At 34.3% G+C, this 17,574-nt stretch overlaps 2 protein-coding genes across 2 annotated transcripts in view; one reads left to right on the top strand and one right to left on the bottom strand.

Annotated features, from left to right (window-relative positions):
• The window catches only part of LOC143196378 (cell adhesion molecule DSCAML1), a 136,143-nt gene that overhangs the window by 5,096 nt on the left and 113,473 nt on the right, over positions 1-17,574 (top strand). The gene's annotated exons all lie outside the window — the stretch shown is intronic.
• LOC143195739 (uncharacterized) lies at positions 610-1,650 on the bottom strand. Its single transcript, XM_076403171.1, has 4 exons — positions 1,624-1,650; positions 964-1,164; positions 753-902; positions 610-697 (listed from the first exon to the last, which is right to left on the bottom strand). The coding sequence occupies exons 1-4, from the start codon at positions 1,648-1,650 to the stop codon at positions 674-676; spliced, it is 402 nt and encodes a 133-aa protein (XP_076259286.1). The 3' UTR covers positions 610-673.

Genomic DNA, 17,574 nt, shown 5'->3' with positions numbered 1-17,574 from the left:
TTAATTCAGAACTGTGCACACAAATCTTTCACGCCATACAATACCATTTTATAGAGTTATATTCAATTAATAATAGGCATACCTTTAGTTGTTTCCACTCTCATCACTCTGTCTTAGGAATTTCCAGCATTGCACAGCATTATCACATATCCTGAAAGTTTCCTTCAGTCACTTTCACTTTCCGAGTAAGTGCCCAATTCAATCACTAAACTGTTAATTCACCATTTATCAATTACTTCCTCTGTATATCTAATTGAGTCCGTCCAAAACCAAGGTGTTAAAGTTGACAATGCTTCCTTCCACATATCCAAACGGTTTTTGATGGAATATCCTTCTCGACCATGAATATATCTGCAATTAATCATTAATAAATATAATAATCAACAAAACCTAATTGAATGCTATTGTAAGTTTTACCTTTTCCATCAATTTTTTTTCTCTTTTCACTTTTTCACAATGAACCATTTTGAAATATCCAAGTTTCATCAAGATGCACAAATTCAAATAGTTTATCTTCCTTGGTCTTATTTTATGCCTTTAAAAATTTAATTCTTTTTAAGGCAATGTCTGGAAATTATATTAAACCTCTACGAGAGTTATCTTTACACCATTTAAACCCTATACCCTGTAAGAGTGTATAAAAGGATGTCCCTAAATATTTTATGTAATCTTTTCAGACAGACTCCAACAACTTTCTCTAAAATAATTTTATTAAATTATGTTTATATCGATAAAATAGTTTGTGTACTTACTGTTCTCATACATTTCGTATATTTGGTAAGATTTGTTACCCACTTTGTATGTAGACGGGTTTTCTTGGGTGAATCCAGCTTATTATTCTTCATTTTGTAAGCGATGTTATTCACAGTACTCACAGTAATATTTAGCCAGGCAGCAACCCGCTAAAAAACATTTTCAATAAAATTGTAGGGACTTATATTATTTAATATCATCAACAATTACCTCTCTAACGGAATTTACCAGCCAAAGGGGCCTCGATAATCTCGTTCCTTTTCGAAATAACCTATTAAAGGCGCAATCAATTTGTGATCCTGAATATCTATTATTTTCGGCATTTTCAAACAATAAGTAATGACATATTACGCAGCGACTTAAATTATCAAAATAACCAAAGGGCTCAAATAATGTTTGCCGGTTTATAACCTGTAGTAGTTATAACTAATATTTTGAATAATTTAGCGTACATCTGACAACCAGACGGCGACCGGCTGTCACATGTATAAAAAATTCTTGAAAGCAATAGTGAAAAGACATTTTAACTTTTACCTATAAATTATTGTGGCTCTATAATTAACTGTAGTTTTTAGATTTACTATAATGTTAAAATAAATTATATTTCATAGTATTTTTGTTCAATTATTTTATTTAGATTAGAATTTGTATGTCAAAGCCTATCTGTACTAAAACTCATTATAGAGTTAATTCGGCAACATTGCAATATTTCAACGTCACAAATATCCATGATGCATTACTAAAAAAAACTTTGAATAGAGTATAGATATTTCTTTACATAACGGTTTTTCATTCAATATCATTGAGTTACTGTATACGATACACAGAATATATTTTATTTAACATATTTTACGACTAAAGGCTATTTACCTTCGTAGTATTGCATATCGGGTACATCAAGTTTAAATAAACAATGTTAAATAATAAATAACTAGTTAATTATTGGTTTAAATTTCATTTTAATTCCACCGGAATTAAAGTTGTAAATCTTGATGCGTATATATAATTATACATTTAATTACCTGTTAAACGATATCACGTAACGGTGTGTGAGAATAAATTTATATGAATCTCGCAGGACGAGCAGGGTTTTTTTATAGGCAATACAGTAAATTTTTGGGTAAAACGGTATCATTGTGCTTTTTTTTGCAAGGACCATAAAGCAGATTTATGGCCGGTAAAGCAGACACTTTAATCCAAATTCCAAAAAACTATTTCAAGTTTCTCACATAACTCTCCCGGCCAAATAAACTAGGCTGGTTTATACGGAACCGTTTTGAGAGTTATGCATTCGCGTAGCTGGGCACTTGTCGAAATAAATTCGACGGTAAAATTTTGACAACAAAGCTCATGTCGTGGACGTTCATTGTTTGATGGATGAATATAATCGGTCACTACAAAGTATTCCTGCATTAAGTTTAACCAATTTTAGTTGATCTATATTTAATAGAACAGAGAATGCAAGTAAGTTTTTTGTATGATAACATTGAATTTTTAATAAGAGGAAATATTGAATAAAGATACGATTTTTCTATATTTTTTGAAATATTTTTTTTAATTACCTAATACTTATGGTGGCTGCGATAAGGTTTTAGGTTTTTCTTTAATATCTCTTATTTTAACTGGCGTATATCTGTCAAGGTGACATTTTCATGTTACTCGCCGATATAATAGCGGTTGTATAAATTATGTATTGTATTGTGTTGATTTAACTGACAGATGTTTTCTCCCTAAGCCCTTTCCTGAAATATATTTTTATTAATTAAACAGTTAGATACTGAATAAAGCAATTGAAATATCATCACTGTCAATTTTACCCCCAATGTGTTACCATTCCTGTAAATTTTTTGTGTTTTTATGTAGATTCATGAATAGTTATAAAATGTGAAAAGGTTTAGAACAAAAAGCTATCAATTTACTTTTATATTACGGAAAGAAGAGGCAGCAACTTGTTGAACGGTGATACAAAAAAACACTGAGGGTTCCTATGCATCAGAAAACAGACCACCTGTCTCACATGTTCATCATTCAAGTAGATTTTTCAAAAGATTTAAAACCGATGCCGGATAGTCAGTATTACGAATACTGAAAGAGATACTGATTAGAAATACTGAACATAATTGCGGAAACAAATGTAACAAATGCATTCGTCTTTTATATATTTTGATTAAACCATTGTAGTTTTGGGATATTGTACAGCATTTTCAATTGTTTTTAAATTTGCAAAAGTATTTTCAGAAATCGTCTCTCTAATATTATTTGCCTTACTATTAGTTCTTTTATTTCGATTTTTTAGTGTTACATCATGTCTATAATGCAATAAATAAATTGTGGTAATGGTTTATACCAAAATATTCAATATTTGTTGAGTTGAATCCAATACCGCCACAGTTATACTGACTTGCGTCAACGCCAAACTGAACTAAAACTCAGAATTGATGCGACAACATTGTAATGTTTCTACGTCACAAATATCCACGACGCATTACTAAAAAACTTTGAATAGACTATATATACTAGTCTATCCATAGGGACGTATATCATGCGCACTAGAATTTGATTTTGTCACATTAATAGCCAATGCCAAGAATATAATATATTAAACACAATTTATGGAATTCACAAATGAACATAACCTTTTCGTTTAGATAATTAAGAAAACGTTTGCACAGTATTTACTCGTCAACAGAATTTTTCTTAAAAAAAATATATATATTCAAAACAGGAAACAAAATGACACAATGTAAAATAGAGGCAGACCTGAGATTCTAGTAGAATAACGATGCTCTCTGTCTCTTCGCTAACATATATTAATGACCTGGTAAGATAGACAGACCTTCCCTACGGTAAATAATAATCTCGTGTAGCCCAACAAATATTGGCCCTATAACCGTTATTAGAAACTTGTTCGATTATATTATATATCAAACTGGAACTATGTCAATTGCTTTCCTGCTCGATTTAGCAATTATTTATACCTCAGATTAATGTTGGAGATGGATCTGTTGCGAGAAACTCCCATTAAACTAAGGGAATTAACTGGAAATATGCTTATGTGCGTATAAATTTTGATAATATATATCTATATATTATGAAAATATATAATACGGTGGTAAGAAATGAGTTAAAAAAAGATATGTGATGCTACAGATATTAAAAAACTTGACCAAAAAGTTTTAGTTAAAAACAGAAGCGTTCTTTTAATTATAACAAGTATATTATTTTTCAATAAATATATAAATATTAACAGTATTGTTCTAGTTATAATTTAAAGTCGATTTGCGTATTCCATTTAATTCGCTTACTTAATAACTTCTGTAACTGTTATATGAATGTAAGTAACATATGTGTAATAATTTTTGTACTAAATATAACTATTATCTTGTAAAAAATTCGCCCCCGATTGCTGATACTTTCGCCACGCCACTGACATAATGTGTATTAATAATATACATTAGGTGGGGTAAAAGTGATTTGACACTAAGGTGGGAGCAAAAGTCCCGCTACCATTTTGATTGCGTGCCATCTTGCTTATGTGACGTTTAGCTCAGTTTAGCTTTAACCTTTGTGTTTCCTTTTTCCTTTGATTATATAAGAAAAGTAATGCGTGCCGCAAATGTACCTTTTCATACACGAAACTTGACATTTTAAAAGAGATACAAATCTATGACGCTGTTACTTAATTACTTAAAATATTACATGTATAGTTTTGAAACTTGGTGTGACCAGATTAAAATGACATATGTGTCAAATCATAATATTGCATATGTAGCGACCGCCACAACCCTTTAGGCCACCACGCATTCACTTACATCAATCTCAAAGGTTGGCAACGCTTGCCACTATAAAAAACCACTATGACTACGTCTCTCTTTCTTTTCTCTTCTATAGCCCCTTGTAACAGTACTACTTTCACAGCGCTACCGTACTTCCTTTACCTAACCTAATATCCTGTCCATTCTCCCGTGGACCACATGTATCAATTAAAAATCGAAATAAACAAGTATTTATTCAACCAGTGTTTTCAGTTCTCGTGTGAGTTCCTTCCACAAAATAGTAGTGATTGTTCGGATAAACAATCGCATCGACAACCACACATTCCGACTGAACAGACGAACATACCTACACATACTTTAAACTTAGCGATATCTATTAGTAAAACCGGTAATGACTTTCCGGTTCACCTGGTATATTAGGTTTTTAAACGATTTTATTTAATTTAAAGCTTTATTGCGAAATATGGGTACAATGTATTATACCCAAAGTATTATCCATCGATAGCCGATAGCTACTTTTTCCCATCTTTCAGACTATACAAGAATCGACCCATCGATCGATTTTTGTTATCTTCTTAAGAAGTATCCATATCTTGGCATAAGTAGTAATCAAACGGAGCAAGGTCTGGAGAATACGGCAGTTGGGGTAGCACTTCCCATTTTAATGTTTCCAAGTATTTTTTACCCGTTTTGCAGTACGTGGTCGAGCATTGTTACGCTAAAGAATGATATCGTTGTGTCTTTGCTTTGTAGTTGACAGCGATCCCTATTGATGGTTTCATCCATAGAGTAATAGAAATGCAACTCAATAGGGGACTCTGGCGCAAAGTTTTGCTTTGCCCAACATCCAGAGGGAGCCACAATGGGCCATTCATATAATTTGATTGGTCAATTTAAATCTCCATTATAGGCACCTGTAAGAAAAATATTTTACTGTGAAGACATTTGATTAGCTCATTAGTAATGTTTGGCACGTGACAGCCTTGACGTCATGTTTAATTGACCAATCAAATTTAAATAAAAAACATTTTATTTCTGAAATAAATTTATTAAATTAAATTCTATTAAATATACATATAAATGTAATATTTAAAAATTAATAAATATAAATATAATCTATAACAATAAATACATATATATATATATATATATATATATATATATATATATATATATAAAACCATAAGCAAAAAACGTTGGTGCATTGCAAATCAAAATTATCTCTTCCATCTCTCGGTCAGTACTTTTAATATTTTATCCGAAAGATCATTATGGAATGTACAATTGAGGGGTTTTAAACATTTGACAAAAATTTTGTTATATTATTGACTTGAATAAAATAAGACATAGCTCAAAGACCTACTGACAGTATATTAAAACAATTTTGTTAGTACTACGGATTACAATAGGCACTACGGATATAGTAAGACAGTTTAGAAATTAATGATAACAATTATGAACAGAAATATGACTCCTTCAATTTACCTTCTATGTAATTTTGATTTTGATCCACTTCCATTTGTACATATTCTGGGCTCTTGGTATTATTTTCACCATCACTAAATTGTTCATAAATACTTAAAGGAAAGTTTAAATGTATCACAAAAATGATAATGGTATAAGTATATATAATATAAGTATAATATATAAGTATATACATAAGTAATGGTAGTGATAATAAATCTGTTTCATGTTTAACCCAACCAGTTTAGGATTTTTAATGTTTTCTACTCATTTCTTAAAAATCCATTTTTTAATAGAAAACGATGATGCATTTCCTCACTATCTGTGCATCCGGGCACACAAAACTTCCTATAACGGGAATGCATTTCAACTACCGACTTGTATATAATAATAAAATAAAATAATTATTTAAAATATGAATGTTATAAAAAGCTAACCACACTGTTCTCTATATAGGACACATTGAAAATGGCGTGCAAAATAAACAAACCATAGAAGGAAATGAACCAATCAGATTCAGTCGCGGCTCTTAGCATAGGGAATAAAACAAGTAATGTGTTAAAGGTAGCGCCATCTACATATTGGACGTCGCGAAATATTTCGCCAAAATCTCCTATGAAGTTAAATCCCTATTTCTTCATGGTTTCATCTAGTAATGACTTCAAATTCTTGTCTTCAATTTTTTTTGCTTGTCAGAATGCTCTTTGTCTTCAGTGTCAAAATGGCCACTTTTGAAACGTCTAAACCAGTAATTACCTGTTGAAATCGATGGCTTGTGGTTGTCATAAGCTTCACGCAACGAAATGGCAACTAATGAAAAGTAAAGCTTCAACATGAAGTTGATTATAAATGTACCTGATGCGAATTAATGCACCTTAACACCATTAGTAGTAAATTCTTTAAAATTAATTTATAGACCAGAAATAATATAATCCCTGTAACAATGAACTAATTTTCAGGCCAATAACAATATAATTCTAGTAATGAAGAGGTTTCGCCCGTTTTTCATCATAAAAGTGAAGCTTTCACCATTTTATATCGAAACTGTAAAATCTATTTGACCAACTAATAGACGAAATATATATGAGCAACTGTAAAGCCGACGTCATAAACTCAACAAACAATAAAGTTCCATTTAGCGTCGCTACGAAACAACGACAATAACTAATGGACGGCCGTATATCATTTTAAATCTTTATTATAAACAATTTCTCTATTTTAGCGGCTTAGCTTCGTACGCATTACCATATTAATTTAAATGGAAACTCTACGTATATCGAGTTAAAATAGAACGAGACAGCCGGATATATAACCGGTGGTATTTTATCCTACCCGGAGAAATATATGGCGGGATTTAATGTTATATTTATATTACGGGCCGGTATTTTCGGTAAATAATTTTCGGGCGAAGTTCTCGTAAGATGGTCGTGATAAATTTATCGTTAACAAGCTTGGTTTCTTCGTTTTTTTGTTGTTGCCAGTGGTGTGCTTTAAACTCGATCACCTTTTAAGACTTGGAAGAGTATATTACTGGATAATCTCCGCATGCGCACAAGGGTTTGAGTTCGTAGCGTTGCCGATTGTTCAACATTATACGTATATTTGAAGAATATAGTATAAATAGAATAAATTATCTTGAATTCACAAGTCATCCTAATATCATAGAGCCTAGTATTTCTGTTGAGACTCAAGTTAAAATGTTTTTATATATTTTTTGTCCCCTGTAACATGGAGAACGCTTTAGAAACATCTTTCATTAAAAAAAAAATTGAAAAGGAAGAAGTCAAAATAAAACGATTCGTAATAATTTTTCAATACATAAACGCTACAATGACAAACCAAATCTCCTCTCAGAAACACAAACAATGGTTGATCTTCATACCCAGCACTTCATTCCTGTCCGTACTAACAGCAACATTTTAATTTATACTTAATTGTTTTTATCTTTTTTATATACATTTTATCTATAATTTTACACATTTATACAGTCATTTTTTGTATCTATGGAATATAATTAGTTTGCTTGCTGAATATTATATTAATCTTCATGAGTCAATAGCCTTTTCAAACTGTCACTACGTAAATTAGCTCAAGTTTCGTCCGATATAGAATCCATTTGAATTTTAGCAACTAGTTGAGCTTCAATCATATTTTAACCTGATTTTAATAATTCATACTCTTTGATGCACTCTTATGAATTTCTGATCATTTACGCTCAAATTTAGAAGTAGTAGTATTTTTACCAAAATGGGAAACCCAACCTGAAAAATATTCAAGCAAGTCTAGCTTGTGTGCTGAAAAAATGCTGTGAATTGACTATATGATCAACCACCTGTTATTGATAAGATATACTCATATAAAGGATATCGAGTTATATTTATCTGTACTTTTAGTTCCACAGGGTCAACTATGCCTAATATATAAAGAATTCGGTGTGCAATTAAATCCAATTTGTAAAATTTAAATTTAAATTTGAAGGAATACGCTGCTGGATAGAATGTCCACATATGTCTGTTTAGATTAATAAAATGAGAAATGTTATAATCGTTTTTTTTACAATCTTCACAAATCGACGATTTATTCATCACTGGCTGTTACTTGCAATCAAAATATGAACAGTACAAAAACAAATAAACTATAAATAACTCTTTACAGTTCAATAAACAGAGCTCCTACCAACGCCATGGTCAAATCCTAAATAGCTACAGTAGTACGTTGGATTCAACCCCTCGAATGCTTCTAAATGGCAACGTCGAATCTCCAGAACTAGCTCCTTTAGAGAAACTACTCCTTTTAAGTCTGCATATTTTGTTTTATCTCGACCGGTTACTTTGTTTGCGTTGCCTTTTGGATCGTTACATCCGCAAACGGCCGTAAAAAGGAAGACCTCTCCGCGTTACAATGTACACTTGCTGACATGGAAAGTTCGGTTAACCTTGTACTATAAAGAAGTTGGACGTGGAACACTTTTATTGCTCAGAACTAAAGAGTTTAACGACATTGTTAAGAATTAATTTGCGAACATTTAGAACAGTTTCTTTTATTACTTTTTCGGCGATTTGCTGACTCAGTTATTCTTGTCTATGATAGATACTATTCATCGATATTTTTATTATCTAATGGGTTGAAATTTATATTATTTAATGATAAAAGAAACAGAACAGATATGATAAATAATAAATAGAACAATAAATAGTCCAAAAATACGGTTGAAGCGAAATCTTGGCTTGATGCCGAGTTTCCGGACACTGCCCCAGGAAAATCAACCATCAAGGGTTGCTATGCTAAGTTTAGACGGTGTACCGATGACGGTGAACGCAGTGGACGCCCACTTCTAAAAAATCCGCATAATGATTTTGAATAACCGTAAATTGAAATTCAATGAAAGAGCTCCGTGCAAAGTGGGTGCCGAGCGAACTCACTTTGGACCAAAAACAACGACGAGTTGATGATTCGGAGCAGTGTTTGAAGATGTTCAAGCGTAATAAACCAAAGTTTTTTCGTCTATATGGGACAATCGATGAAACATGGCTCCATCATTTTACTCCGAAGTCCAATCAGTCATCCGAGTGGACTGTACACGATGAACCCGCTCAAAAGCGTGGGAAAACGCAACAGTCGGCTGGCAAGTTTATGACGTCTGTATTTTGGGATGCGCATGGAATAATTTTCATTGACTATCTTGAAAAAAGAAGGACCATCAACAGCGACTCTTACATAGCATTATTAGACCGTTTGAAGGACGAAATCGCCGAAAAACGGCCGCATTTGAAGAAAAAAAAGTACTGCTACATCAAGACAATGCACCGTGTCAGAAATCAGTGAAAACGATGACAAAAATCTATGAACTCGGCTTCGAATTGCTTCCTCATCGACCTCATCAAAAGAATGCTTGCTGGGAAAATTTTTTCGCGGAATGCAGAGGTAATCGCCGAAACTGACACCTATTTTGAAGCAATGGACAAATCGTACTACAAAAAAGGTTGGAGCAAAAAGTCGGAGGATCACTATAATCAGTGTATCACTCTTGAAGGGAATTATGTTGAATAAAAAAAGACTAATTTTGCCAAAAAAAATGTGTTTAATTGTGGTAGGTCGTGACCTCTTATACTACTCTATTTAACACAGACGATTGAAGAGAAATCAATTGGAATTAGTCAGGGAAATGTGGCGCATATTCCAGACCATGATTACCGACTTAATTGCCATCTTAGGGGGGAGGGAGTACCGGTAAACACGTAATTATCACGTGGTAGAGACGTGCTCGAGAGAGTATCTGCAGCCGGTGTTAAAGTTTAGACGGTGCAGCCCGACTACGAACTTAAAATGGCAAGTTTTAATTATAAAATGCTAAATTACCTCCGTCCAGCTCGGGAATGAAAGGAGAAAAATAACGCGCGGCGCACTTCATGAATATTAACATGGGTTTATGTCATGATGGCGGTTTTTTTTCTTTTTTGCGTTAAGCAAATAAAAGGAAAGCGATAATTAAATGAATTTACTGAGTGGATGTACGAAAGGCCACTCCTGTACGTAGTGATCTTGTCAAATAATACGTGTTTTAGGAATGTTCTTAAAATTCAAATAAAACTTCAAATAATTTATGGCTACTTCATATATTTTTATTTTTATTTAAAAGCACGTGGCACACATATTACAACTAGTTATTAGCTCAACTATCTAATAATTTTTCTTTCATAATATAACAGATCAATAGTAGATCAATTTTTTTTTGGCAAAATTAGTTTTTTTAATCAACATAATTTCCTTCAAGGGTGATACACTAATTATAGCGAATCTCCAATTTTTCGATACCATTTTTGTAGTACGATTTCTCCTTTGCTTCATTCGAAGAAAATTTCTTCCCAGCGAGGATTCTTTTAACATCTGAAAACAGGAAATAGTCGCTGGGGGCCAGTTCCGGAGAATACGGTGGATGAGGAAGCAATTTGATGCCCAATTCATGGATTTTGGCCATCGTTTTCATAGACTGGTGACAAGGTGCATTATCTTAGTGAAGCAGCACTTCCTTTTTCTTCAAATGCGGCCGTTTTTCGGCGATTTCGTACTTCAAACGGTCCAATAACGCTATGTAATAATCGCTTTTGGTGGTCCTTCCTTTTTCAAGGTTGTCAATGAAAATTAATCCATGCGCATCCCGACATATAGACGCCATAATCTTGCCAGCCAACTCTTGCGTTTTCCAACGCTTTGGGGTGGGTTCATAATGTGTAGTTCTCTCAGATGGCTATCGATTGAACTTCGGAGTGAAATTATGGAGCCATATTTCATCCATTGTCAAATATCGGCGCAAAAACTCGGCTTTATTACGTTTGATCATCTTCAAACACTGCTCCGAATCATCAACTCGTCGTTGTTTTTGGTCAAAAGTGAGCACCCACTTTGCACAGAGCTTTCTCATACCCAAATATTTATGAATGATGTAATGTACACGTTCAGTTGATATCTTCAGAGGGTCTGCTATTTTATTCAATTTCAATTTACGATCATACAAATCATTTCGTGGATTTTACATGTTTTCGTCGGTAACAATCTCTTTTGGGTTGACTGTCTTCGGTGCTCATTTCACGACGTCTAAACTTAGCATGCCAATCCTTGAGGGTTGATTTTCCTGAAGCAGCGTCCGGAAATTCGTCATCAAGGCAAGTTTTTGCTTCAACTGTATGTTTGCCCTTCAAAAACAAAAACGAAATTCATTTTTATCAATTTTCTTCACAATAATAGAAGTTGCTTCACTCAAAATGCCGTAATTCCCAAAGTAATGATTTGACAGCTGTCGAAAATTTATACACGCATTTTTTGTGGGGTAGAGCTAACTAAAAAACGTATGGATTTAATTCTAGTAGCGCCATCTATGTGTCAGCCCGGGGCTTTTCAATTGACCTGTTATTATTTCAAAGACTTTTTGCCTCTTCAATCTCCGACGCTTTTGTGATCACGAAAACTTTCTTCAATTATTTTCGTTCTTCGTTATTTTCGAAAATTTTAATTACGCTGGTACCTGTTGCTACTTTTACCATGAGGTGATAACAATGCTGGGTAGACCTTTCTTTTGGTAAGTTTGTTTCATGTTAATATTATAACTCTTTGTGCACTATAAATAAATTGTACACTATAAATCTAACTTGGCTTCAGAGTTTGTTTATATATTAATAGGTTATTGTTGAGTGATAACGTACTCCCTCACTTAAGTTTGGGAGTCCAACATAAAGGCTGGATAACCTAGTTTAATCTAACATAATGCAAAATAAGACGTAAGTTAACCACACTCCATCAGTGTGAAGCAAAACTAGACTAAAACAATTGGACAAGGCACCATTTACATTGAATCACACTTAATATATTAGACATATATTTTTTCTTCCTTTACAGCACTTAGATTTCGAGCGAAATCCACGAACTGAATATAATTGAGAATATTCCATTTTCTGACCAGCTGCATATCAAATAAGGAATTTTGACAAGGGAAATAAATTATCCCCGAAAAGCTCGTTCCGCACAAAGCCTCCTGGAAAAATGCCAGCACAACAAAATCCGGCTGTATGCACCCGAAAAAGGAAATTAATTTTTAATTGAAAAACGTTATTCCGTTCACTAGGCCCCTTCAAAGACCGTCGACATTTCGAACGTCCGCCATTAGCCGGTTAATATTAATTAGATTTTTTTAATTATCCTCATTCGGTTTTTTCTCAGTGGTATTTTAGTCGATGAGACATACGTGAGAAGAGTTAGTGGGGTTTGATTTAAATTGTTGGCAATCCCTTTTTTTGTTCTCGGTCTAGTCTCGTCGAAATTAGAATTTTTCTGCAGAGAAAAAATCTGACATGTAGCACAAATTTGTTTCTTTTTCTGTGTCGGGATGGAATTAAAGATATTTTCAATTGTTATTGACTTGTGGCGGATTTAAATTATATTCTTGGAGGAGGTTTTTGTAATAACTAAAAACCACTACTAAAGTTACAAACATAAGTTGTCCAAGATTGTTGTTGAACCGACTTCAAGACATGAAAAAAGAACTCACTAAAAATTAAAATTTTGGATAAATCTTGAAAGTTATTGTTTTAAATTATTTAGGGGTCTCCAGGTCGTTGTTTTTATTGTTATTTTTTAAAAATATTTTAAAGTCTCCTTTTACCAACTATGGGTTTATCTGGACTGGGCCTAAAGTTTAACGTGGTCCCCGAACCACGGTCCTCAACCGAACCTCGGTAGGCTTAATTACCGACTGGCGAGTGACCAACTTTAGAAATCATCCCAGAAGACATCCGGTCTTACTCAGCCTGGTTACTGGCGTGACTGGGATCATTTTCCTTGTCAGATTTTACACTCTTGCCTAGAACATTCACAAATTTTAAACAATCACAAACCTAAATTTACGACCATGTCCCAGCAGGATTCGTACCCGCGGCTATCGCAACAGTAGGAGGACCATCCCATCGCCTTTACCACTGCGCCACGAAGCCGGCTCGAACTATCACTTTCAAATTGTTGAGACTGAAGCCAACAACTGGGATATGACCGAGAGGCATATTCGTAAATTTAAAATGTCAAAATCGTTCAATTAAATAATTAGGTACAGTTATCAAGTTATCAAGTTAATAGTTAACTTTTTTAAAACTAGTTGAATCTAAACCATTATTGAATCAACTAAAGTTTACACACAAAATTTCACCAAAATCAGTCAAACCGCGCAAAGATGGAATTCAATTACATACCGATAGAAGAATTAACACATGCGCTGTAAAATCCAGACCCTAACACATAGATGGCGCTAGTTTTATTACCTTCGTCGATTTTTTAGTCAGTAATAACCTTCAAAAGAAAACTGTTAAAATTTAATGATATTCTACTCACAAATTCGTGGATTATTGTGCCAAATGTGAACAAACAATTTAGTGTTTTAATTTTACACTGCTTCTTGATGATAGAAATACCGTTCAAGCGAAGCAATGGGTCAAAAAAAGTTATAAGAACTCCGCTCCATCAGAAACAACAATAAATCGTTGGTCTGCTGACTCAACAAAAATCAAAAAAATGCACCAAATCGTTTTGAATGATCGAAAAGGGAAGTTGCATGAGTTAGCTAATATTGTAAAGGTATTAAAAGACCATGTTGGTTTTATATTGCATGAGCATTTGACTATGATAGGGCTCTGTTCAAAGTGGATGCCTTGATTGTGTGACCCTTGATGGAGATTACGTTGATGAATAAAGCCAATGTTGAAAAAAAAACGAGTTTTCTTGTTTTTTTTTTGTTCTGGCCTAAAAACCAGGCGGTGGAATGCATGACGCATACCTGGTCGCGGAGACTTGCCCTGGAGTGACAAGTTGGACCGGGTTATGTGGGACTGCCTCTGGGCTTACCAATACACTAAACCGAAACCGCCTCACAGTTGACCCCTGTGGATCACTACTGCTACTGCATTAAATTTGGGGATATGGCACCAGCTGATCGGGCAGCCGTTATTGGGCACGAGGGCCCGGCGATTCTATTGATTCGCAAACCTGAGTTAACACACAACTGGGTACTGTTGTGTGGGGGCAAAAGTTATGACTGTAGCGACGGATGAGGTCGTTTCAGCCTGGAAAAGGGGGGAGCTTGGCGGTGACGCGGTGCTAAGCTCCCAGCATGTCGACCAGCTCGCGAACAAGCGCATTTTCAGAAGAACTTGAGCTGAGTTGTTGTTTGTGGAATGATTGAGATATGAAGTGCTTGATTTCTGGAGTGTCAATTTCCCTATGAATTTGATTATTTCTGACAAACCATGGAGCGTTTAATATTCTCCTGAGGAGCTTATTTTGGAAAACTTGAAGCCGTTTGACCTGGTTGGATGTAACAAACTTGAAGTAGACATTAGATCCGTAGAGGAGTACGGACCGAATTAACATCTTGTAAAATAAGCATTTGATGGAGATGGGAAGTCTGTTAGAAGGGCAGATCAGAGAAGATAGCAGGTTTGCTATCCCCGAACCTTTTTGGATTACTTTCTGGATTTGGGAATGCCAACCGAACCGCCGGTCGCAGTGAAGACCTAGGTACGTGACGTTATCCAGCCATGGAATTATTGCGGCGTCGATCTTAAGTTGCGAGACGCGCAGTGCGTAACACTTCTTATGGAAAATGATGGCCTGGGTTTTCAGGGGGTTGCTTTGCAACCTCCAGAATTTGAACCACTTGACCGCATGATCGAGCTGCTTCTGTAAACGTTCATGAATTGTAACTTCGAACCTAGCGGCCGTGAAGAAAGCAGTGTCGTTAGCGTAAAACGCGACGTCAATGTGCTCTTTTCTCGGCAGATCTGAAATAAAGAGGTTAAATAAGGCTGGGGCCAGCGGGGAACCTTGAGGTACGCCAGCATCGATTTGTTTACGACTGGAAAGTGATTGCCTGATCTTGACCTGGAAAGATCTGTTCGAGAGATAGGACTTGATGAGAGCGGTTAGGTCTTCTGGGAGGCCTAAGAGTTGTCTTCGTTACATCCGGGATTTTTCAGCTATTTTCTTACGTATGTATAAGATATATCTCTAATGAAAATATGTACAAGCAGATAATAAATATTGGTATTAAACATCAAATATCTGCAACGATATTGGTTTAGGTTACTCAACAATAATTGGGGAGAATCATATTCGTTCTGATCCAGCATATTAGAAGCCTAATTATTTGCAGAACAACCCAATAAAAAAAAGAAACCCCCGACAACCTGACCGGAATTTCCTTTTCCGGATAGATCCTTGGAAAAACCTGAAACAATGATTTAGATATCCATTTCCCGCCACTATACGAGAATCGACGAAAAAATATAGCGTTCCCGTCCGATGGGCTTCACGTTGCAGAGAACCCGCTCACTTCTCACTCTCCATTTCCGTTCGTCCATCAATCAATTCGAAAGAACGTACGTCATTATCCATAAAATGAAATAGGAAAAATATTTTCCGCAAATGACATCCGATTTATTACAACCCTCGACATCGGGTATAAATAACATTAACATAATATCGAACAGGGAGTAATAAAATTTATTGTTGAATAATCATGCGGTTTTGTGATACCGCGATATCTCCTTCTCTATCTCTTTGTTATTTTTTTTGGTTATTGAAATTTAATAGGATTTATTCCTTATCGTTTATGGGGATTTATAGGTTATTTAGTATCGTCATAACATCGGTATAAACGGCCATGGAAATATGGCGCGTTCGGATTTTGTTTGATCAGAACCCAATCAGTAAAACTTTTTTTACGATGGTTTTTTTTATGTTCCGGCTTATTTTATCGGCGATATGAAAAGTTTGTTATAAATGGAATCGGGTAAAATCAGTTTAAACCACAATAGCGTCTAGTTAGTCGGTCTAATATGAACGGAAAAAATATGTCGTCCTTTAAGAAATGATAAAACTTATTTTCAATAAGTGATTATTTTGGTTGTGCTTTTTTATGATAGGCAACTTATACAAAGAAAACCTAAGAGTATATGTAAAACAAAAAAAATTATAAAAAGAAAGACTACTACAAAAAATTGGAAGAAATAGTTGTAGTATTCCAAAGCTGTCCAGCTCCTGCTGTTCTCCTTGCCACTAGGATGGCCAGAAGCTCGCTTGCATCTTCTATAGTTTCATTTTCCCAACGTTTCCGAGGTCCTCGCACTGGCCTTTTCCGTGCATTCGACTATCTAATATTCTTTTTGGTAATATCTTATCTTCCATTCTTATCACATGCCCTACCCACATGCCACACCTAACCGTTGCAGTCTGATGAACTCTAAGAGCGATTTTCTTTAAACAGGTTATGTAATTCTTGACTATATCTGGTTCTCCAGACATTATTGTTCTTAATAGGTATGCTTAATAGCCTGCGATGGGTCTTATTGTTTTGTAAACTCTCCGCTTATTTTCGTGTGGACTTTTATACTTTAGTACATTGGACACTGTGAAATAGGCTTTATTTTTATTGGCTATGTTTATTATTCTGCGAATTGCTTCGTATTCCCCTTACTGCGTTCAATTCCACTCACCAGTATGATTGTCTTCCGCTATGATTCGAGTTCCTTCATTACCTTTTTTCTGTATTAAAGTTTGTTATATATTATCTGAAGCCAATATTGTTGGCATGCAATTCTTACTCTGAATATGATTGGCTTGTCATTTCTGCTCTTCGGTTCATATTGTTTATGCTATATGCATAGGCATTCAGCTGTAACGCTTTGTTGATTACCACACCCAAAACCCGATTAATAATCCCCAAATATATTTTCTGTAAAAGCATATGGGCGTTAGTTAATAATAAGTTATCACGTTTTAGTTTATTTTCCTTTTTATAAATATTTTTATTATATTGTATATTATTTTTATAATATTTTCCTTTATAAATGGGTCAAATAATAATTATATTTATGGCACTAATTTTATAAAAATAGTAATAAATATTTTCAAATACACAATGAATCAAAATAACTCAGATATATGTGGCCAATAGATAAAATGAGTCGTAAATCCTGAAGAAAATTACGAAATATAAACTTTTCCTCTTGTGAACGGTAAAAGTATATTTCATTACAAACTA

The sequence above is a fragment of the Rhynchophorus ferrugineus genome, unplaced genomic scaffold (genome assembly GCF_030347505.1).
Source record: "Rhynchophorus ferrugineus isolate W39M unplaced genomic scaffold, kcgeb_rfMv2 rfM4, whole genome shotgun sequence".
Taxonomy (NCBI): Eukaryota; Metazoa; Arthropoda; class Insecta; order Coleoptera; family Curculionidae; genus Rhynchophorus; species Rhynchophorus ferrugineus.
This window is presented reverse-complemented; position numbering and strand designations above follow the sequence as displayed.